We start from the raw sequence: 22,744 nt of genomic DNA, 5'->3' as shown, positions 1-22,744 counted from the left end.
AAGATTCTTAAAACTGTTGAAACCAAAAGGTTTTCTTTTAGGACTATTGGATGAAGAACTTGGGAAAAAATTGAAAGTTTGTCATTAAATACGTTGACGGTGGCAAGAAACATATATGGACAAAAATGGAATTCTTAATGACCACAGTGGAAGAATGAGGGAAGAGAAGCATCTTGTTGTTGATTTATTTACTTGCTCAATTTATAAGAGCCACTATGGTCTATGGCTGCCCCAGCTCTCTGGAACCAGTTACCTCCTGAGGTCCGGACCACCCCCACCCTATTGGCCTTCCGAAAAGCGGTGAAGACCTGGCTTTTCCATCTGGGGCCGTTGATCTCACTGTTACGATCTTGTGAGATCCAGCCATGAATGGTGTGAATGGGTTTTAATCTTTTTAATTTTTAAATGTTTTTATAATGGTTTTTTAAATGCATTGTAAGCTGCCCTGAGTCTTCAGAGAAAAGCGGCATATAAATAATAATAATAATAATAATAATAATAATAATAATAATAATAATAATAATAATAATAATAATAATAATAATGCAGGACTGTCAAACTGGCAGACTGCAGGCCGGATGCGTCATGCACAGGCCATGCCCACCCCAGCTCCGCGAAAGGGAAAACACCATGATATGTTATGTGACAGCAATGTGATGCTGCGAGTTTGACACCCATGTCTAATGGTTAAGGCATCAGGCTAGGAACAAGGAGGCCATGAGTTCTAGTCCAGACTTAGCTATTAAAGCCAGCTAGGTAACTTTGGGCAAGTTGCTCTTTCTCAGGCCAACTCACATCACAGGTTTGCTGAAGTTATAAAGATATGGTATAAATAAATACCGGTAAATATAAAAATAAATAAATAAATGCCACTTAACTCAAACAATGTGACTCTGGGTCGTATACAATACAAAGTTTATCTTCTTTGTCAACAGGGATTTGATGCCCTACAATTACCATAATGATAGTAATTAGTGGAAGAAATTTGTTAAAGGTAGAATATCAATGGCTGCAAAGCCACTTCAGCTCTGACAAGTTGTGCTTAGTGCAATAAAAGGCCTCCCAAAATGTTTTTTTTTTGCCTCACTCTTTGATACGCTTTTGACAACAGCACAATTATTTGCTTTTATTTCCTGAATTTCTGATCAAGATGGTGGATGCTTATTTATCATGGTGGTAAGATTGCGATGGGGCTTATCTGAGGAGCTCCTAGCTCTTCTTCTTATCTTCCTGCTTGTAAAGCTCAGTGATTCCTTCAGAAAATGTTTGAACCTGAAGGATCCTTACCAGAGAAAAGCTTCCACACATCCCTCAAATCCTTCAGATGAAATTATAATTGGGGAATTTGTATCCATGACACTTGGCAATTATAGGGAACAGAAGTTTAGGGAACATCCAATTTCTTCACCAACCCAAGTTTAGTAAGTCATTCTTCATTTTTATCTAAGATGTCTGTCACCCCATGAAATTCTTTTCTTAAAAAACCTAAAGTGTTTTTTCATTCTTGGAAGATTCTGTGGGGGTCTGATGATCATTCTTACTTTCACCATATAAATGACTCTTTCTAAATATAGATAGACCTCTTATTCTGTTTTCTAATCTTCTCTATTTTTTGACATTTTTTTTTTGCTTTAATTTATATGCCGCCCTTCTCCGGAGACTCAGGGCGTCTTACAATGCGTTAAGCAATAGCCTTCATACTTTTGTATATTTATACAAAGTCAGCTTATTGCCCCCACAAACCGGGTCCTCATTTCACCTACCTTTGAAAGGATGGAAGGCTGAATCAACCTTGAGCCTGGTGAGATTTGAACTTGCAGTAATTGCAAGCAGCAGCTGTTAATAACAGTGCTTTAGTCCACTGTACTACAGGCTCTTCTTTTATACATTTTATATACCAAACATGTTTTTAGCAGAAATTGAGTTGGTTTCAGTTATTAACTTTTGATTGAAAACACATAGACAGCCTACTGAACTGTTTGAAGATGGATTTTTTTTAAAAAGGAAATAAAATATCTACACACACACATACAGTATGCATATAAGCAAGAGAATAAAAGGAAGAAACCTTTGTATTATATTTCATAATGTACTTTGGATGAGTGAAAATAGAAGCATTTTGTACATCCAAAATATACATCCAAAATTTTGTGTATCCTTATATACCTTACCTGGAAGATTAGATCTTTTTTATCTGTCTTCCACCATCATCTCTGATTTAAGGGCTTAGGTTTTTTTTACGGCATCTGAGACTTGTATGAATTACACAATTGAGATATATAATAAAGTACAAAAGAAAACAGTATTAATTTTAAAGTGGAAACCTAAAATGTATAGGCACATACATAATATGTGCATTAATGACAGAAGAGAAGGACGAAACTTATTCACTTTGTTTTAAGGGAATATGTGGACCATTTATATCAGAAAGAGTTTTCCATCATATAGAAAAAATCATTTAGCTGAGCTCTTTGGGTAAGGAAGGATCTAAGGTACAAGTCACGTATTTATCAGTCCTTAAAATCTAACACTCAAAATTCTCTTGGCAGTATAATCCCTAAAAACTATCAGCACGTCCTTGCTTTTGTTTTTGCCATTAAAGAAGTCAACAAGAATCCTGATCTGTTACCCAACAACACATTAGGGTCCAAGATTTATGACAATGCTTACAATTCATGGAGAACCACTTGGACCATTTTGGATCTTCTCTTTTTCAGTCAAGGGGATCCACTCAATTATTACTGTGGCACTGAAGAGGAACTCATGGCCACTATTGGGGGACTCACCTCAAAAAATTCTATTCACATGGCCAACATCTTAAGTACTTACAAGGTTCCACAGGTAAGTCTTTGGAAATAGGTTTATAGAAGGAAAAGGAGAATAACTGTTAAGTCTCAATGGTAAAGATAAATTCTTCTATTGTTTAAACTATCATTTTATATCTATGGTGATTTCTAACTCTGGAAAGAAACTACACTTAGATAGCCACAGGGTTGAAATGTAAACTTGAGAAATCAAATTTCTTTTGTATGCTCTTTACGAATTCCAAATTTAATACACTGATCGATTGATGGGCTGACTAAGTGCCATCAAGTTGATGTTGACTCTTAGTGACCACATAGATATGAAAGCTACTTAACTGGTATTTCTCATCTTCAAAAGGACCACCCATCCATAATGTAAATGAGTACATCCACCAACTAAACAATATACTAAAATGGATTTTTAAGAATATCAGTAAATTTGAATTTAATATTAGCAGGTATTGAAAAACAGTTTCTACAAAATTGAATGTTTTTTTTTAATTTAAAATGTTTCCCTCCAGGTTAGTTACGGGTCATCTGACCCCATGTTGAGAGACAAAATTGGTTTTCCTTCTTTCTATCGTATGGTTTCTAATGAAGCTCTTCAATACATGGGGATAGTTCAACTTCTGAAATATTTTGGATGGAATTGGATTAGTCTAATTGTTTCAGATGATGAAAGTGGTGAGAACTTTCTTCGAACTCTGAGACCCAAGCTCTTACAAAATAATATTTGCATAGCTGGGATACAGATAATCCCAATTTTGTCAAAAACTTTATTAAGAGAGATACTTGAGAAAAAAATCCTTCAAATTCAATCTGTTATCTCCCAAAGTAAAATCAGTGTGTTCCTTGTATATGGAAATGGTCAGTCTCTGGAGGGATTACAGATGGTTTTATACTCAATGGAAATTGGCCATAACAAGCCTCTGGAGAAGGTGTGGATCACAACATGTGAATGGGATTTCACTGCTCAAAATCCTGCCAGACGATTTAGCAAAAGATCCTTCAATGGCACCCTGTCATTCTCATTCCATACCAAAGTGGTGCCAGAATTTCAGAATTTTCTTGAAGAAATAAATCCTCTGAAGTCTACATTTTATTTCCTTTCTGAATTCTGGACATCAACATTCTTCTGCTCACTCAATATCCATGTATTCTACGGGGAGAAAATGAAAAAATGCACTGGGGAAGAGAAGCTGGAGAGCCTTCCTGATTCTGTCTTTGAAATGGGCATGTCTGGTTGGAGTTATAGCATCTACAATGCTGTATATCTTGTGGCACATTCTCTCCATGCTTTGTATTCCTGGAGGAACAAACAGAGGGGACGGAGAAAGCAAGACCAATGGAATCTCCAAAAAGTTCCTCCCTGGCAGGTACTCATAAGTAGATTGGTCAATCCATTAAAACCAAAATAATTTAGAAAATCAAAATAGAACGAAAACAAAAGGATATATGATGTATCAATAGAGAAAATCTAGCCAACACAACCTGCAAAGGAAAGCAAGTGAATGTTTTTAGAAGAATATTGAGAGTAGGAAGATACTTTATAAAAAATATTTAAAGTGAATTAGGAGTTGAGAATCCAGATGTGCCAATGAAATACTGATTTGAAATTGATGCTAAATTTAGCCCTATAGGAAACAATGAATGATTCAATCCATTCTGAGTTTCTTCCTTATTGAATTGAAGCAAAATATTTCTCCACATCAATAAAAAATGGGAGAAGTGAGTCTGGAGAATGAATTTGATAGGCAGTTTTGTAGTTTCTCAGGGAAAAGGCAAAAATCTATTTCTTTTCTGTCATCATACATGGTTTAGATACAATGGGATGGTTTCAGATTCAGATTCAGATTCAGATTCAGATTCAGATTCAGACTAACCATCCATGTTCTCTTCGGATGAAACTTTTCAATTCTTGGAGTACTTGGAAGACATTAGTTTTCAGTACTGCATCAAATGTCAGTTTAAATGTTACATCACTAATGTTTCAAGTGACATTAACCTAGTTCTCCCCTTTCCATCTAGCTTAATTCATTTTTGAGACAAATCCACTTTAACAATAACGTTGGAGATGAAATATTTCTCGATGAAGATAGGGACTTAGCAATAGGCTATGATTTCATCAATTTGGTGACACTCCCCAATGAATCCTTCCAGAGAGTTCAAGTTGGAAGAATCGATCCCAATTTTCGATTTGGAAAAGAATTCACCATTAATGCAAGTGCCATTATGTGGAATCCCAAGTTTCATCAGGTTGGAACTGTTATATTTTCTTATGTTAATATCAGTATCATCTGAGTGGTATTTAACACACACAATCCGCAGAATGACAAGGAGATTTGTTAAGAGAGCTCAATTTGGGAAATACATTGAGAAAAAGAAAAAACACAGAAAGAGTTACCAACATCAGACTATTGTGGTGTTAGGAATCTTTCTAAGATATTAATAACCTGCTTCATGATTCATAATTTCTAAAATCTGTCTGTTCCAATAAGATGTAATTCAGAATTAGCAGTGAGAGGAGAGAAGTATTTCTTGTTCTACAGACTCTTTTTTCTGGATAATATTAACAGACGGTGCCAAAATCTACCTGTGTTGAGAGCTGCCATCCTGGACAGAGCAAACAAATTCAGCAGGGGAAACAAATCTGTTGTTATGATTGTATCCAATGTCCTTCAAGTAGGATCTCAACACAAATGGGTAAGTGAAGGAACTCAGCTTTATCTAGGAGAAGATCCAGAAATTTTCTATTTTGTGCTTTTGGAGCATCTTTATCCCTTATCTATGTCTAGTGACTTTATTACAAATTATATTGTTGAATATCATATTCAAAGGTTGATTTGTGCTTTTAAATCAGGCATCCTCAACCCCTGGGCCATGGCCAGTTCAGAACCAGGCCTTGCAAGTGGTGTGCGAACACGGGTATGAGTGTGCAAAGCTACATTTGCATGAGCTACATGCACTCGCTGCTTGTGCAAATGGAGCTGTGCTTGCTCGCCCACTGCTTCTGCGGAACCATCCCCTCTCCCCCCCCCACTGCTGGTAATGCCATTGGTCTGCAAAGCCAGGTCCCTATGCTCTTGGGGCCCATGGGCAAATGCCCATCAATCCCTTGAATTAAGACAGCCCTGTCCTTATTACCTTTTTCTCCATAAAGAGCAGAAGGTCTGAAAAATATTAGTAGAAACTTCTAATACTGAATTGATGCTTGTGATCTTCAGATGCAGATGAATGTGAGCCTTGCCAAGAAGAGCAGTATCCTAAAACAAATCAGCAGGAATGCATTCCCAAAGTAATAATTTACCTGTCATATAAAGAAGGCCTGGGAGCAGCTCTGACATCTTTGGCACTTTTTCTTTCTCTGACCACCCTCGTTGTGATGGCGATCTTCAGGTTGCACTCAAACACCCCCATTGTGAAAGCCAATAACTGGAGCATCACCTGTATTCTGCTCGCCTCTCTGTTCCTATGTTTTCTCTGCTCCCTCTTCTTCATTGGAAGACCTAGTAAGGTGACTTGCCTTTTAAGGCAGGCCGTATTTGGCATCACCTTCTCCGTTGCTGTTTCCTGTGTACTGGCCAAAACAATCACTGTGGTTCTGGCCTTTGTGGCTACAAAACCAGGGAATAAGATGAGGAAATGGATGGGGAAGAGGCTAGCAGTCTTGGTCATTGCACCTTGTTCTTTGATTCAGATGGTCATCTGTGCTGTTTGGTTGGTGAAGAAGCCCCCTTTTCCAGAATTAGAGAAGCATTCCCAAGTGGGTGAGATCATAGTGCAATGCAATGAAGGCTCAGAGACGATGTTCTACATTGTGCTGGGCTACTTGGGTCTTCTGGCCGTCATCAGCTTCACGGTGGCTTTCTTTGCCAGGAAACTGCCTGACAGTTTCAATGAAGCCAAGTTCATCACCTTCAGCATGTTGGTGTTTTGCAGTGTTTGGATATCCTTCATCCCCACCTACTTGAGCACCAAAGGGAAATTCATGGTGGCCGTGGAGATTTTCTCCATACTAGCCTCTGCTTTTGGTTTACTGAGTTGCATCTTCCTTCCCAAATGCTACATTATTCTAATACGTCCTGAATTAAATAAGAAGGAGCAATTGGTAAGGAAAAATAATGATTGACGTGGCTTGAAAATAATTAGGAGTGGTAGTTCAGAAATGGAAGTATAAGGTTGCCAGTGTGGGTGAAAATTACTGTCGCTTTGAAGAGATTGATTCATCTGTTAACTGAACAATTCAGAATTATTGAATGTTGTGCTTTTTTTTTTTTGTTAAATAAAGATTTTTCCCCAAACTATGTTTTTCTTAAAATAATTTTTATTAAACAATTTGTCTTTAAAAACAACACAAAAAACAATCACACATATATAAAAACAAAACATGTCAAAATGTAACGTATTGAACATTACATAACATTAATGGTAATTTTACAGCATTTCGTATCAACTTACTTACTTTGTAACGTACTTTGCTTTGTAGTTCTCTATTCTATCATTTCTATTTAATACTCAATAGTAGAATAATCGCATTACTCCAACATATATATATATACAGTTATGATTTTCATTTGTTCTTATCTAAACATTTATATTCATTTATATTTACCTCTCTTTATTTAATGTTGTTCAGTTACTTTAAGTTTCATCAATATTAAGCTAAACATTTTTTTTCTGATTTCTATTTTCGAGCGAACTGTACATTTTATTTATATGAATCCTCTCTCTCTTTCAACTCCATAGTCATTTTATCCATCTCTGCGCATTCTAGAATTTTCCTTATTACAGTTTCGTCTGACGGTATATTTTTTTTTTGCGAATGTGATTCTTGCTGCGATAAGTATGTGCAATATAATCTATTGACGGTTTTTATTCATTTTCAGGTCCAGTATTCCGAATAAAAACAATTCAGGTTTCATATCTATTTTTTGCTTTGTAATATCTTTTAACATTTTTTGAATTTGACACCAAATACTTCTTTGTGATGGGGCACGTCCGCCACATATGGTAAAATGTTCCGGATTTATAGTTACATCTCCAACAATTAAGTGATAAATTGGGATACATCTTAGCCAATCTCAATCCAACCTATAAAACATTTTATAGAGGGTTTTTTTGTAGGTAACTGCTGTTGTGATTTTGTAATTCTTTTCCCATAGTTTGTCCCACTGTTCTAATTCTATGCTGTGGCCGAAATTCCTTCCCCAGCTAATCATCGTTTCTTTTACAACTTCATCCTCCATTTTATGTCTTAGTTGAAATTTATATAATTTTGTAATAATTTTTCCTTCTGTTCCCAATATAATTTTATCCAACTCCAATTGTTTTTCATATATGCCAAATTGTTCTTGATCTTTTTTGAGTCTTGTTTTGATTTGTAGGTAGGGCCACCATTCTATATTTATTCATTATAGAAAATTCATTCATTGTGTTTTCCATGTTTGCACTGATTTTAATTTTCCATTCTCATCTAAAATTTCTGAGTATCCTACCATTTTACTGAGGTCTATTGTATTTGGGTGTGTCATTGCCTCCATTGTCGATAGTCAATTTGGGATTTTCATATAGTGGTGTTTTTTAATCTTTACCCAGACTTTGTATAGAGAATTCCTTATTATATGCCTCTGAAAATATGAATGTGTTTTATTTTTATCTTCCCATAGAAACCCGTGCCAACCTAGTTGGAGATTGTGCCCTTCTAATGCTAATATTCTTTTGTTTTTAGGTTGAATCCAATCTCTTAACTATGTCAGCACTGCTGCCCGGTAGTAGAGCTCCCAGTCTGGGAGACCGATACCTCAGTAGTTCTTACTATTTTGTAACAGCTTAAATTTAATGCGAGGTTTTTTACCTGCCCATATAAATTTAGATATTATTTTATTTATTTGCTCGAAAAAAATCTTTTCTAATCTTACCGGTATCGTTTGAAAAAGGTATAGCAGTTTTCCCCAAACTATGTTATCTACATTTTATTAAAAGTTTTAGAAGTGTTTACATCTAGGATGATTCTCTGTCAAGGAAAGAAAATACTAAGAAGCTACACTTTGTATGCTGGAGGGTAGAAATGTAAAGTTGGGAAGTCAAATTTCTTCCATAACTTCTTTACAATTCCCTTATTAAATAGTCTGATTGATTGATTTGCTTTGTTTGATTGGGTGCCGTCAATGTTGACTCTTAGGAACCATATAGATAACTCATTTATTTATCCTATTTGCACAGCTGCCCATCTCACAAAAACATTATTTGAACAAAAGTTTACTCATTTTAACAATTACATGTTCATCAAGCTAAGTAAAAATGTTACTGGCTCATCTATCTGTGCAGCTATCTTTTTTGTTACTCATTATAAATAATTAATGCATGTTTGTTATTAATAAATATATAACCTCAAGGGTTTTAGGAGAACAAATTCAAACTTCATTTCCTGATCACAATCCACCAAAAAAATCTTGGAGAGCTCTCAGTCATATTGGAGCTAAATCCAAGATGTATTATTTCACGGAACTGATGTGTATATACAAATATTTTGATTACAACTAGTCCAGTGGTGAAATGTAAAACTTGTTTCTACTGGTTCTGTGGGCGTGGCTTGGTGATGGTGGTAATGTGACTGAGTAGGCATGGCCAACTTTTTTTTTTCTTTAAAAACATTTTTTATTCTACAACCTCCTTGGCCAAAGAGGTTGCAGAAAAAGTGCTTTTAAAAGCCTCTGACGATCAGGCAACTCAGCTGGGATCGTCAAAGGCTTTTAAAAGCATTTTTTCTGCAACTTTTTCAGCCAAAAAAGCCTCTGATGATCGCGCGGCTCAGCTGGGCATGGCGGGGGGTGGGGCGGGCAGGGATTTTTGCTACCTGTTCTCTGACCCACCCGCTGCCATCGCTACCGGATCGGGCGATCCGGTCCAAACTGGGAACATTTCACCCCTGAACCAGTCTATTGAAAGCAGGGCTGGGGGATGTTTTGCCTAATTTAACCAAGGCCATATTTTCTCCTACTGTATCATTTACTTGCATAGATATTTTTTCCAATGGATTATTCTCCACTTCCTTACAACTGCTGGATCACACTTGCATTAAAAAAAAGGTCTTTGTTTAGAACAACAATGGAAGATTTTGGAAAAATAATGATAAAAATTGCTATCCCTGATCCTAAATTTACTTATTTACTTTCTTTTTTCTTTCTTTTTTTCTTTCTTTCTTTCTTTCTTTCTTTCTTTCTTTCTTTCTTTCTTTCTTTCTTCCTTCGTTCCTTCCTTCCTTCCTTCCTTCCTTCCTTCCTTCCTTCCTTCCTTTCCTTCCTTCCTTCCTTCCTTCCTTCCTTCCTTCCTTCCTTCCTTCCTTCCTTCCTGTACTGGATTAAATCAATCTATGCATCCCAGCAAGCTCAATTTAATTAATTTAATGAAGCTTTGTGAGATCCAAAAAGATACCAGACAAAATCATCCTCATCTCCTTTGCTTTTCATTTCAGTTTTGGTGGTTTTGGAGAGACATTAGACAAGTTGAAAAAATAATGGGTGTGAAAATTAAAAATGAAAGACAGAAATTGAGAGGTTTTGCTGATGATTTAGGTTTGTTACTATAGGAATCTGAAGTTTGGAGTCTTTGCTGGCTTTAAAATAAACCAAAGTCAAAGACGCTTCTTAAGAATCCGACTATATTAGACCATGAAATTTTAATGAGAAAGTCAGGTTTTAAGGTGAAAAAAAAAAGATTAAATATCTTGGGGAGATTTTAACAAATACAAATTCTGGTTTGTTTCAAAGGAACTACGCAACCGGAATGGTATCAAAAAGGATTTAGTGAGGTGAGATAAATTGTGTCTATCTTTTTTGTCTGTAATTAAGATGAATATTTTACCTAAGCTGTTGTTTTTTCCCCATATATTACCAAAACTGATGACTGATGTTTTATTTAAACAATGACAAAAAGAGATATGTAAGTTCATACAGCAAGATAAAAAACTGAGAATTAAGTGTGAATTGCTGCACGAGAGAGGAATAATGAGTTTATCAGATTTAAAATTGTATCTTGATGCTTGTTCTTTGATCTGGATAAAGGATTGGATGACCACAAAAGAAATAACTGGTTATTTAGATTTGGAGGACCATGAATTGTGATTTGAATGGCACACACAGTTGTGGTGCACTAAGCATTACATAAATGCAGATTTCAAGAATCATTTCTTAGGAATGCCTAACATCTAAGGTTTATAAAATGGTATTGAAATTGAATCTGGAAAATGAAAATGTTAAATGTTGCATGATTCAAGAGGCCAAAAACTTTGGTTATAATATAGTGCTGTGATGGTGAACCTATGGCATGCATGCCACAGGTGGCATGCGGAGCCATATTGGTGGGCACGCGAGCGTTGCCCTAGCTCAGCTCTGGCACACATGTACTCGCCAGCCAGCTGATTTTCGGGCCTTCCGGTCCCAGCAGAAGTCAGCAAACAGGCTGTTTCTAGCCTCCAGAGGACCTCCAGGGGTGGGGGGTAGGGAAGGCCGTTTTTGCCCTCCCCAGGCTCCTAGAAAGGCTCTAGAGCCTGGGAAGAGTGAAAACCAGGCCTTTTGGTCCCACTGGAAGTCGGCAAATGGGTTGTTTCTGGCCTCTGGACGGCCTCTGGGGTGGTAGGGAAGGCTTTTTTCTCCCTCCCCAGGCTCCAAGAAAGCCTCTGGAGCCTGGAGAGGGGGAAAAATAGGCCTACCCAGCCCACCATGCCATCATGTGCCACAAGCGGGGGGGGCGGGCACACTGAATTATGGGTGTGGGCATGCATGGGTGCCATCCCCTGCACTCCCCCCACTTTTGTCACGCGATGGCAAAAAGGTTAGCCATCACTGATATAGTGCTTGAATAGTGGGAAAATATGTGGATGAATGGATTGAAATTTACATTGAATTATAATCTGAAAGAAGCTTTCATAAAATGATATCTCATTTTAATATAATGGTGGAGAAACTGTATAAAAATGTTTCAAATGTTTGTTGAAACTATAACATGTATTCCTTATCGTCTTTATTCGGCTTGTGATAAAGCAAAGAAAAGTTGGGCCCAGATTTTTGTCTATATACCAAGATTCTTAAAACCGTTGAAACCAAAAGGTTTTCTTTTAGGACTATTGGATGAAGAATTTGGGAAAAAATTGAAAGTTTATCATTAAATATGTTGACGGTGGCAAGAAACATATATGGACAAAAATGGAATTCTTAATGACCACAGTGGAAGAATGAGGGAAGAGAAGCATCTTGTTGTTGATTTATTTACTTGCTCAATTTATAAGAGCCACTATGGTCTATGGCTGCCCCAGCTCTCTGGAACCAGTTACCTCCTGAGGTCCGGACCACCCCCCCCCTATTGGCCTTCCGAAAAGCGGTGAAGACCTGGCTTTTCCATCTGGGGCCGTTGATCTCGCTGTTGCGATCTTGTGAGATCCGGCCATGAATGGTGTGAATGGGTTTTAATGTTTTAATGTTTAAATGTTTTTATAATGGTTTTTTAAATGCATTGTAAGCCGCCCTGAGTCTTCAGAGAAAAGTGGCATATAAATTAAAATAATAATAATAGTAGTAGTAGTAGTAATAATAATAATAATAATAGACTGTCAAACTGGCAGACTGCAGGCTGGATGCGTCATGCACAGGCCATGCCCACCACAGCTCCGCGAAAGGGAAAACACCATGATATGTTATGTGACAGCAATGTGATGCTGCGAGTTTGACATCCATATCTATTGGCATCAGGCTAGGATCAAGGAGGCCATGAGTTCTAATCAAAACTTATCTATTAAAGCCAGCTAGGTAACTTTGGGCAAGTTGCTCTTTCTCAGGCCAACTCACATCACAGGGTTGTTGAAGTTATAAAGATATGGTATAAATAAATACTGGTAAATATAAAAATAAATAAATAAATGCCACGTAACTCAAACAATGTGACTTTGGGTGGTATACAATACAAAGTTTATCTTCTTTGTCAACAGGGATTTGATGCCCTACAATTACCATAATGATAGTGATTAGTGGAAGAAATTTGTTAAAGGTAGAATATCAATGGCTGCAAAGCCACTTCAGCGCTGACAAGTTGTAGTCAGTGAATAAAAGGTCTTTTGCATCTCTCTTTGTGGTCTGCATTTGACAACAGCACAAATATTTGCTTTTATTTCCTGAATTTCTGATCAAGATGGTGGATGCTTGTTTATCATGGTGGTAAGATTGCGATGGGGCTTATCTGAGGAGCTCCTAGCTCTTCTTCTCCTCTTCCTGCTTGTAAAGCTCAGTGATTCCTTCAGAAAATGTTTGAACCTGAAGGATCCTTACCAGAGAAAAGCTTCCACACATCCCTCAAATCCTTCAGATGAAATTATAATTGGGGAATTTGTATCCATGACACTTGGCAATTATAGGGAACAGAAGTTTAGGGAACATCCAATTTCTTCACCCGCCCAAGCTTAGTAAGTCATTCTTCATTTTTATCTAAGATGTCTGTCACCCCATGAAATTCTTTTCTTAAAAAACCTAAAGTGGTTTTTCATTCTTGGAAGATTCTATTTGGGTCTGTTGATCATTCTTACTTTCACCATATAAATAACTCTTTCTAAATACTGATAGACTTCTTATTCTGTTTCCTAATCTTCTCTATTTTTTGACATTTTATATGCCAAGCATGTTTTTAGCAGAAATTGAGTTGGTTTCAGTTATTAACTTTTGATTGAAAATACATAGACAGCCTACTGAACTGTTTGAAGATGGATTTGTTAAGAACCCGAATGGTTCTCTCTGTACAATTTAGATCCCATGGGAGACAATAAGGAATAAATAATAAGATTAAATAATATTAATTCTAAGATACTGTTTCATTGTAAGATGTAGTACTTTGGGTAAGTTGAATGAGGATGATTAGGAATTCTTACATCCCTAATTCCTTTCAAGAATTCTGACTTACAAAGTATGTCTACGGCTGTATTATATTTAATAATATACTCTGGACGAGTGAAGAGAGAAAGAATTTTGTACATCCAAAGTATACAGTACATACAAAGTTCACACTTGTAATCTTTACCTGGAAGATTAAATCCACTCTGTCTGCTGTCTGCCTCCCCCATTATCTCTGATTTAATAGGATATGCTTCTTTACAACATCTGAGAGTTGTATGACTTACTGAAGTATATAATAAAGAACAAAGGGAATCATTAAGAATTGAAAAAAGGAAATTAAAATATGTACACACACACATACGGTATGCATATAAGCAAGAGAATAAAAGGAAGAAACCTTTGTATTATATTTCATAATGTACTTTGGATGAATGAGAAAAGAAGCATTTTGTACATCCAAAATATACATCCAAACTTTTGTGTATACTTATATACCTTACCTGGAAGATTAGATCTTTTCTATCTGTCTTCCACCATCATCTCTGATTTAAGGGCTTAGGTTTTTTTTACGGCATCTGAGACTTGTATGAATTACACAATTGAGATGTATAATAAAGTACAAAAGAAAACAGTATTAATTTTAAAGCGGAAACCTAAAATGTATACGCACATACATAATATGTGCATTAATGACAGAAGAGAAGGACGAAACTTATTCACTTTGCTTTAAGGGGATATCTGGACCATTTATATCAGAAAGAGTTTTCCATCATATAGAGAAGATCATTTAGCTGAGCTCTTTGGGTAAGGAAGGATCTAAGGTACAAGTCACATATTTATCAGCCTTAAAATCTAACACTCACAATTCTCTTGGCAGTATAATCCCTAAAAACTATCAGCACGTCCTTGCTTTTGTTTTCGCCATTAAAGAAGTCAACAAGAATCCTGACCTGTTACCCAACAACACATTAGGGTCCAAGATTTATGACAATGCTTACAATTCATGGAGAACCACTTGGACCATTTTGGATCTTCTTTTTTTCAGTCAAGGGGATCCACTCAATTATTACTGTGGCACTGAAGAGGAAGTCATGGCCACTATTGGGGGACTCACCTCAAAAAATTCTATTCACATGGCCAACATCTTAAGTACTTACAAGGTTCCACAGGTAACTCTTTGGAAATAGGTTTTTTTTTAAAAATTTGATTTATATGCCGCCCTTCTCCGGAGACTCAGGGCAGCTTACAATGCGTTAAGCAATAGCCTTCATACTTTTGTATATTTTATACAAAGTCAGCTTGTTGCCCCCACAAACTGGGTCCTCATTTCACCTACCTTAGAAAGGATGGAAGGCTGAGTCAACCTTGAGCCTTGGAGAGATTCGAACCAGCAGAAATTGCAGGCAGCTGTGTTAATAACAGGGTGCGTAGACCACTGTACTATCAAGGTTTATAGAAGGAAAAGGAGAATAACTGTTAAGTCTCAATGGTAAAGATAAATTCTTCTATTATTTAAACTATCATTTTACATCTATGGTGATTTCTAACTCTGGAAAGAAACTACACTTAGATAGCCAGAGGGTTGAAATGTAAACTTGAGAAATCAAATTTCTTTCATATGCTCTTTACGAATTCCAAATATAATACACTGATTGATTGATGGTCTGCCTATGTGCCATCAAGTTGATGTTGACTCTTAGTGACCACATAGATATGAAAACTATTTAACTGGTATTTCTCATCTTCAAATGGACCGCCCATCCTTAATGTAAATGAGTACATCCACCAACTAAACAATATACTAAAATGGATTTTTAAGAATATCAGTAAATTTGAATTTAATATTAGCAGGTATTGAAAAATAGTTTCTACAAAATTGATTTTTTTTTAATTTTAAAATGTTTCCCTCCAGGTTAGTTACGGGTCATCTGACCCCATGTTGAGAGACAAAATTGGTTTTCCTTCTTTCTATCGTACAGTTCCCCATGAAGCTCTTCAATACATGGGGATAGTTCAACTTCTGAAATATTTTGGATGGAATTGGATTAGTCTAATTGTTTCAGATGATGAAAGTGGTGAGAACTTTCTTCGAACTCTGAGACCCAAGTTCTTACAAAATAATATTTGCATAGCTAGGATACAGATGATCCCAATTATGTCACTATTTTTATTAAGAGAGATACTTGAGAAAAAAATCCTTCAAATTCAATCTGTTATCTCCCAAAGTAAAATAAGTGTGCTCCTTGTATATGGAAATGGTCAGTCTCTGGAGGGATTACAGATAGTTTTATATTCAATGGAAATTGGCCACAACAAGCCTCTGGAGAAGGTTTGGATCACAACATGTGAATGGGATTTCACTGCTCAAAATCCTGCCAGACGATTTAGCAAAAGATCCTTCAATGGCACCCTGTCATTCTCATTCCATACCAAAGTGGTGCCAGAATTTCAGAATTTTCTTGAAGAAATAAATCCTCTGAAGTCTACATTTTATTTCCTGTCTGAATTCTGGACATCAACATTCTTCTGCTCACTCAATATCCATGTATTCTACGGGGAGAAAATGAAAAAATGCACTGGGGAAGAGAAGCTGGAGAGCCTTCCTGATTCTGTCTTTGAAATGGGCATGTCTGGTTGGAGTTACAGCATCTACAATGCTGTGTATCTTGTGGCACATTCTCTTCATGCTTTGTATTCCTGGAAAAACAAACAGAGGGGACGGAGAAAGCAAGACGAATGGAATCTCCGAAAAGTTCCTCCCTGGCAGGTACTCATAAGTAGATTGGTCAATCCATTAAAACCAAAATAATTTAGAAAATCAAAATAGAACTAAAACAAAAGGATATATGATGTATCAATAGAGAAAATCTAGCAAACACAACCAGCAAAGGAAAGCAAGCGAATGTTTTTAGAAGAATATTGACAGTAGGAAGATACTTTATAAAAAACATTTAAAGTGAATTAGGAGTTGAGAATCCAGATGTGCCAATGAAATACTGATTTGAAATTGATGCTAAATTTAGCCCTATAGGAAACAATGAATGATTCAATCCATTCTGAGTTTCTTCCTTATTGAATTGAAGCAAAATATTTCTCCACATCAATAAAAAATGGGAGAAGTGAGTCTGGAGAATGAATTTGATAGGCAGTTTTGTAGTTTCTCAGGGAAAAGGCAAAAATCTATTTCCCTTCTGTCATCATACATGGTTTAGATACAATGGGATGGATTCAGATTCAGATTCAGATTCAGATTCAGATTCAGATTCAGATTCAGATTCAGACTAACCATCCATGTTCTCTTTGGATAAAAACTTTTCAATTCTTGGAGTACTTGGAAGACATTAGTTTTCAGTACTGCATCAAATGTCAGTTTAAAATGTCACATCACTAATGTTTCAAGTGACATTAACCTACTTCTCCCCTTTCCATCTAGCTTAATTCATTTTTGAGACAAATCCACTTTAACAATAACGTTGGAGATGAAATATTTCTCGATGAAGATAGGGACTTAGCAATAGGCTATGACCTCATCAATTTGGTGACACTCCCCAATGAATCCTTCCAGAGAGTTCAAGTTGGAAGAATCGATCCCAATTTTCAATTTGGAAAAGAATTCACCATTAATGCAAGTGCCATTATGTGGAATCCCAAGTTTCATCAGGTTGGAACTGTTATATTTTTTTATGTTAATATAAGTATGATTTGAGTGGTATTTAACATACACAATCCGCAGAATGACAAGGAGATTTGTTAAGAGAGCTCAATTTGGGAAATACATTGAGAAAAAGAAAAAACACAGAAAGAGTTACCAACATCAGACTATTGTAGTATTAGGAATCTTTCTAAGATATTAATAACCTGCTTCATGATTCATAATTTCTAAAATCTGTCTGTTCCAATAATATGTAATTCAGAATTAGCAGTGAGAGGAGAAAAGTATTTCTTGTTCTACAGACTCTTTTTTCTGGATAATATTAACAGACGGTGCCAAAATCTACCTGTGTTGAGAGCTGCCATCCTGGACAGAGCAAACAAATTCAGCAGGGGAAACAAATCTGTTGTTATGATTGTATTCGATGTCCTTCAAGTAGGATCTCAACACAAATGGGTAAGTGAAGGAACTCAGCTCTATCTAGGAGAAGATCCAGAAATTTTCTATTTTGTGCTTGTGGAGCATCTTTATCTCTTATCTATGTCTAGTGACTTTATTACAAATTATGTTCTTGAATAGCATATTCAAAGGTTGATTTGTGCTTTTAAATCAGGCATCCTCAACCCCTGGGCCATGGCCAGTTCAGAACCAGGCCTTGTAAGGGGTGTGCGAACACGGGTATGAGTGTGCGAAGCTACATTTGCATGCACTCGCTGCTTGTGCAAATGGAGCTGTGCTTGCTCGCCCACTGCTTCTGCGGAACCATCCCCTCTCCCCCCCCCCACTGCTGGGAATGCCATTGGTCTGCAAAGCCAGGTCCCTATGCTCTTGGGGCCCATGGTAAGGTGACCAGACATCCCGCTTTTGGCGGGACAGTCCCGCTTTTGAGCAATTTGTCCCGTGTCCCGCGGCGTTTTAAAAAAGTCCCGATTTTTCATTCTGCCTCCTGAGTCCCCGCTGATGGCTAGAGGGAAAAAAAACTGTTTGAACTCTTGCCGCGGGGCTTCAAAGGGCCGACCTACAGCTGATCAGTGTTAAAAAAAAAAACCTTGGTATATTTGCGGCGCAAGGCAGCCCTCGTTTCCTGCCGACTCGGAGCGGTAAACAGCGTCTGGTTCAGGGAGCAGCCGGATTTTTGCTCTCTCGGTCCCCTGCAAGCTCTCATCTCTCGAGAAGCCCAACCAAAGTTTCCTGCGCCATTTCAGGGAGCGTTCCTCGAGAGACGAGAGCTTGCAGGGGGCCGAGAGAGCAATGGAGAGCAAAATCCGGCTGCTCCCCGAACCAGATGCTGTTTACCGCTCCGAGTCCCAAGCGACAGGAGAGGAGGGCTGCCTTGTGCTGCAAATATACCAAGGTGGAATCCTGATGCCGCCCTTACAGCGGAGAGAAGAAGCCGGATTTTGCTCTCCATTGCAGACACCAGATCGTAATGCACCACCTGCAAAAATGCGAAATTTTCCAAATGTAGCCCTGCCCTCTTACAGCTCTCCTGATGTTCAACTGTTGTCTCTCAAGGAGGATACTTGGCCAGCCTCATGCTTGATGTCTCCCACCTTGGCAGCTTTAAGACTTGTGGACTTCAACTCCCAGAATTCTCCACAATTCCCCAGAATGGGCTCGGCGGGAGTTGAAGTCCAAACGTTGTAAAAGAGCCACAATTGCCCAGCCCTGGGCTAGGGTAGGCTGATGCCGCGCGGATGGGAGGAGGGGCGGGCGACCCAGCAATTAAGTTGTGGTTTGGAGGTATATATGGGGGAAATTATTTGGTTTATTATTATTGATAGATATAATTAATTGATTTGTAAGAAATTGGATTGCATGGAAATAATTGGAATATTCATGTTCATATTGATTAATATACAAAAAAGATAGTTATATAACTAATTGATTTATATTAAAATGTTGAATTTGTATTAAACAACTGTATTACATAATTACATAATTAACCAATGTGAGGATGGATATAAAAATAGATGACAATAGGAAGGGGTATAATATAGAATAGAAGGGAAAAATTGAATTTGATTAAGATTAGAGATGAGGATGAAGGGTAATATTGGTTTTTTTAAAAAATAGATGAGGAATAAATATGGCAAAAAGGAAATATAGAAATTGTAAATTTAATTGAAATGACTAAACACTGTTTAAATTTGTGAACCAGCCAAATATTCTGTTCAAAGAAAATACATTGTATGTTTGTATGTGTGTTTCTAATTACTGCTATTTATTCATATTTGTTCTCTTTTATTCTTTAAAGTTTAACCATTCATTCTTTATCTTAATATCTTTATATTTGTTTGGGGTTGGCTTTCTTCCCGTTCATCTTTTTTATTGTACAGCAATCTTTCTCCTCAAACCTACCACCTCTCTTTTCTTTCCTTCTTACTTTCTCTTCCCCCCACCCTCTTTTTCTCCTCCCTACTTCCTCTTCCTTTCTCCTTCTCCTCCTCTCTTCCTCCCTCTCTTACCTTCACTCCTACTCTAATTTCCCTTCCCATCGTCTCTGAGCCTTCATTGCATTGCACTATGATCTCACCCACTTGGGGTGGGTGGGGGGGGGAAGAGAAAGTAAGAAGGAAAGAAAAGAAAAGAGAGAGGTGGTAGGCTTGAGGAGAAAGATTGCTGTACAATAAAAAAGATGAAAGGGAAGAAAGCCAATCCCAAACAAATATAAAGATATTAAGATAAAGAATGAATGGTTAAACTTTAAAGAATAAAAGAGAACAAATATGAATAAATAGACATGGTTGTTAAGAATGCTGCATGGGCATAAATGTGAGGATGGTCATAAGTGTGAGGACCAGTCAAAAGTGCGAGGACCTGTCAGAAATGATTTTTTCAGCCCTCTGGTTAGTCCTTTTGTGCATATGGACTACTCGGAAGGCTGAAAAAGTTATTTTTGACTGGTCCTCGCACTTTTGACCAGTCCTCGAACTTACGACTGTCCTCAAATTTTACGTTTTTGCCCTATCTTGTCACCATGGTGAAGAGAAGCAGTTGTGAAATGAGTGACATGGTTGTTAAGAATGCTGCACGGGCATAAATGTGAGGATGGTCATAAGTGTGAGGACCAGTCAAAAGTGTGATGACCTGTCAGAAATGACTTTTCAGCCCTCTGAGTAGTCCCTATACACATAGCCATGGCCACCCGGTCACATGACCAGCTAGCCACGCCCACCCAGTCACATGGCCTCCAAGCCATGCCCACATAATAAGCCACGCCCACAATGGTGTCCTTCTTACCAATGTTAAAATCTGTTCACCTTACCCTATACACATAGCCATGGCCACCCGGTCACATGACCAGCTAGCCACGCCCACCCGGTCACATGACCAGCTAGCCACGCCCACAAAATAAGCCACGCCCACAATGTCCCTCTTTACCAATGTTAAAATCTGGTCACCTTAGCCCATGGGCAAATGCCCATCAGGCCCATGAATTAAGACAGCCCTGTCCTTATTACCTTTTTCTCCATCATGTATAAAGAGCAGAAGGTCTGAAAAATATTAGTAGAAACTTCTAATACTGAATTGATGCTTGTGATCTTCAGATGCAGATGAATGTGAGCCTTGCCAAGAAGAGCAGTATCCTAAAACAAATCAGCAGGAATGCATTCCCAAAGTAATAATTTACCTGTCATATAAAGAAGGCCTGGGAGCAGCTCTGACATCTTTGGCACTTTTTCTTTCTCTGACCACCCTCGTTGTGATGGCGATCTTCAGGTTGCACTCAAACACCCCCATTGTGAAAGCCAATAACTGGAGCATCACATGTATTCTGCTCGCCTCTCTGTTCCTATGTTTTCTCTGCTCCCTCTTCTTCATTGGAAGACCGAGTAAGGTGACTTGCCTTTTAAGGCAGGCCGTATTTGGCATCACCTTCTCCGTTGCTGTTTCCTGTGTACTGGCCAAAACAATCACTGTGGTTCTGGCCTTTGTGGCTACAAAACCAGGGAATAAGATGAGGAAATGGATGGGGAAGAGGCTAGCAATCTTGGTCATTGCACCTTGTTCTTTGATTCAGATGGTCATCTGTGCTGTTTGGTTGGTGAAGAAGCCCCCTTTCCCAGAATTAGAGAAGCATTCCCAAGTGGGTGAGATCATAGTGCAATGCAATGAAGGCTCAGAGACGATGTTCTACATTGTGCTGGGCTACTTGGGTCTTCTGGCCGTCATCAGCTTCACGGTGGCTTTCTTTGCCAGGAAACTGCCTGACAGTTTCAATGAAGCCAAGTTCATCACTTTCAGCATGTTGGTGTTTTGCAGTGTTTGGATATCCTTCATCCCCACCTACTTGAGCACCAAAGGGAAATTCATGGTGGCCGTGGAGATTTTCTCCATACTAGCCTCTGCTTTTGGTTTACTGAGTTGCATCTTCCTTCCCAAATGCTACATTATTCTAATACGTCCTGAATTAAATAAGAAGGAGAAATTGGTAAGGAAAAATAATGATTGACGTGGCTTGAAAATAATTAGGAGTGGTAGTTCAGAAATGGAAGTATAAGGTTGCCAGTGTGGGTGAAAATTACTGTCCCTTTGAAGAGATTGATTCATCTGTTAGCTGAACAATTCAGAATTATTGAATGTTGTGCTTTTTTTTTTTTTTTGTTAAATAAAGATTTTTCCCCAAACTATTTTATCTACATTTTATTAAAAGTTTTAAAAGTGTTTACATCTAGGTTGATTCTCTGTCAAGGAAAGAAAATACTAAGAAGCTACACTTTGTATGCTGGAGGGTAGAAATGTAAAGTTGGGAAGTCAAATTTCTTCCATAACTTCTTTACAATTCCCTTATTAAATACTCTGATCGATTGATTGATTTGCTTTGTTTGATTGGGTGCGGTCAAGTCAATGTTGACTCTTAGGAACCATATAGATAACTCATTTATTTATCCTATTTGCATGTCTGTCCATCACACAGAGACAAAATGACTCTGGATATTACATAATACTCAGTTGAAAAGGAAATTTCTCTGATATTTCAGGTCTTCCAAAGATGCACCATGTTGCTAAGTCCATCTACCTACCAAAGAATATACTAAAATTTATAGAATATTCAATACATTTGTTAGAGAATATTAACAGGTATTTTTAAAGGTTTAAAGACACCTTGTCCCCATGAACAATGTGCAAAAAAGAGTGCAATTGACTGCAAAGGTCAGGCTTGAGGTTAGAACAGACACGTTTGTCATAAGTTTGATATTTCTTCTTCCCCGTCAAGTTATATTATTGAAATAAATGCCAAAAGATCCTTGCTTCAACCCTCTTTCTATCATGGTTGCACAAATAATGTTTCACTTGAGAAGTTGCAGCTAGAAGGTGTCAGAAGAATAATTTGGGGTTCCAACTAGTGTTGCACAAAAATAAATATAAATGAAATCCAGACAGTGAGGAAAGGAGAATTATTTATT

At 37.6% G+C, this 22,744-nt stretch overlaps 2 protein-coding genes across 2 annotated transcripts; both read left to right on the top strand.

Annotated features, from left to right (window-relative positions):
- The first annotated feature begins 1,150 nt into the window (after positions 1-1,150).
- Positions 1,151-7,108, top strand: LOC148113916 (vomeronasal type-2 receptor 26-like). The gene is made up of 6 exons (XM_087893539.1): positions 1,151-1,176; positions 2,550-2,841; positions 3,326-4,180; positions 4,833-5,060; positions 5,381-5,507; positions 6,029-7,108. The coding sequence occupies exons 1-6, from the start codon at positions 1,151-1,153 to the stop codon at positions 6,931-6,933; spliced, it is 2,433 nt and encodes an 810-aa protein (XP_087749665.1). The 3' UTR covers positions 6,934-7,108.
- Positions 7,109-12,986: 5,878 nt separating this feature from the next.
- On the top strand, positions 12,987-21,967 carry LOC148113915 (vomeronasal type-2 receptor 26-like). The gene is made up of 6 exons (XM_087893538.1): positions 12,987-13,012; positions 14,559-14,850; positions 15,594-16,448; positions 17,115-17,342; positions 17,663-17,789; positions 20,885-21,967. The coding sequence occupies exons 1-6, from the start codon at positions 12,987-12,989 to the stop codon at positions 21,787-21,789; spliced, it is 2,433 nt and encodes an 810-aa protein (XP_087749664.1). The 3' UTR covers positions 21,790-21,967.
- The last annotated feature ends 777 nt before the right edge of the window (positions 21,968-22,744 follow it).

This window comes from Pantherophis guttatus, chromosome 4 (genome assembly GCF_059756535.1).
Source record: "Pantherophis guttatus breed Tessera chromosome 4, ASM5975653v1, whole genome shotgun sequence".
Lineage (NCBI taxonomy): Eukaryota > Metazoa > Chordata > Lepidosauria > Squamata > Colubridae > Pantherophis > Pantherophis guttatus.
The sequence above is the reverse complement of the archived record's forward strand: the minus strand, read 5'-3'. Positions and strand labels throughout refer to the sequence as shown.

What these genes read in the sequence shown, in the direction of transcription:
- LOC148113916 (XM_087893539.1), top strand. Translation starts at nt 1,151, where the DNA reads ATGGTGGATGCTTATTTATCATGGTG. An exon ending in GATGCTTATTTATCATGGTG is followed by an intron (nt 1,177 to 2,549) that starts GTAAGATTGCGA and finishes TTCTCTTGGCAG; the next exon opens with TATAATCCCTAAAAACTATC. An exon ending in TAGGATCTCAACACAAATGG is followed by an intron (nt 5,508 to 6,028) that starts GTAAGTGAAGGA and finishes TGTGATCTTCAG; the next exon opens with ATGCAGATGAATGTGAGCCT.
- LOC148113915 (XM_087893538.1), top strand. Translation starts at nt 12,987, where the DNA reads ATGGTGGATGCTTGTTTATCATGGTG. An exon ending in GATGCTTGTTTATCATGGTG is followed by an intron (nt 13,013 to 14,558) that starts GTAAGATTGCGA and finishes TTCTCTTGGCAG; the next exon opens with TATAATCCCTAAAAACTATC. An exon ending in GTACTTACAAGGTTCCACAG is followed by an intron (nt 14,851 to 15,593) that starts GTAACTCTTTGG and finishes GTTTCCCTCCAG; the next exon opens with GTTAGTTACGGGTCATCTGA.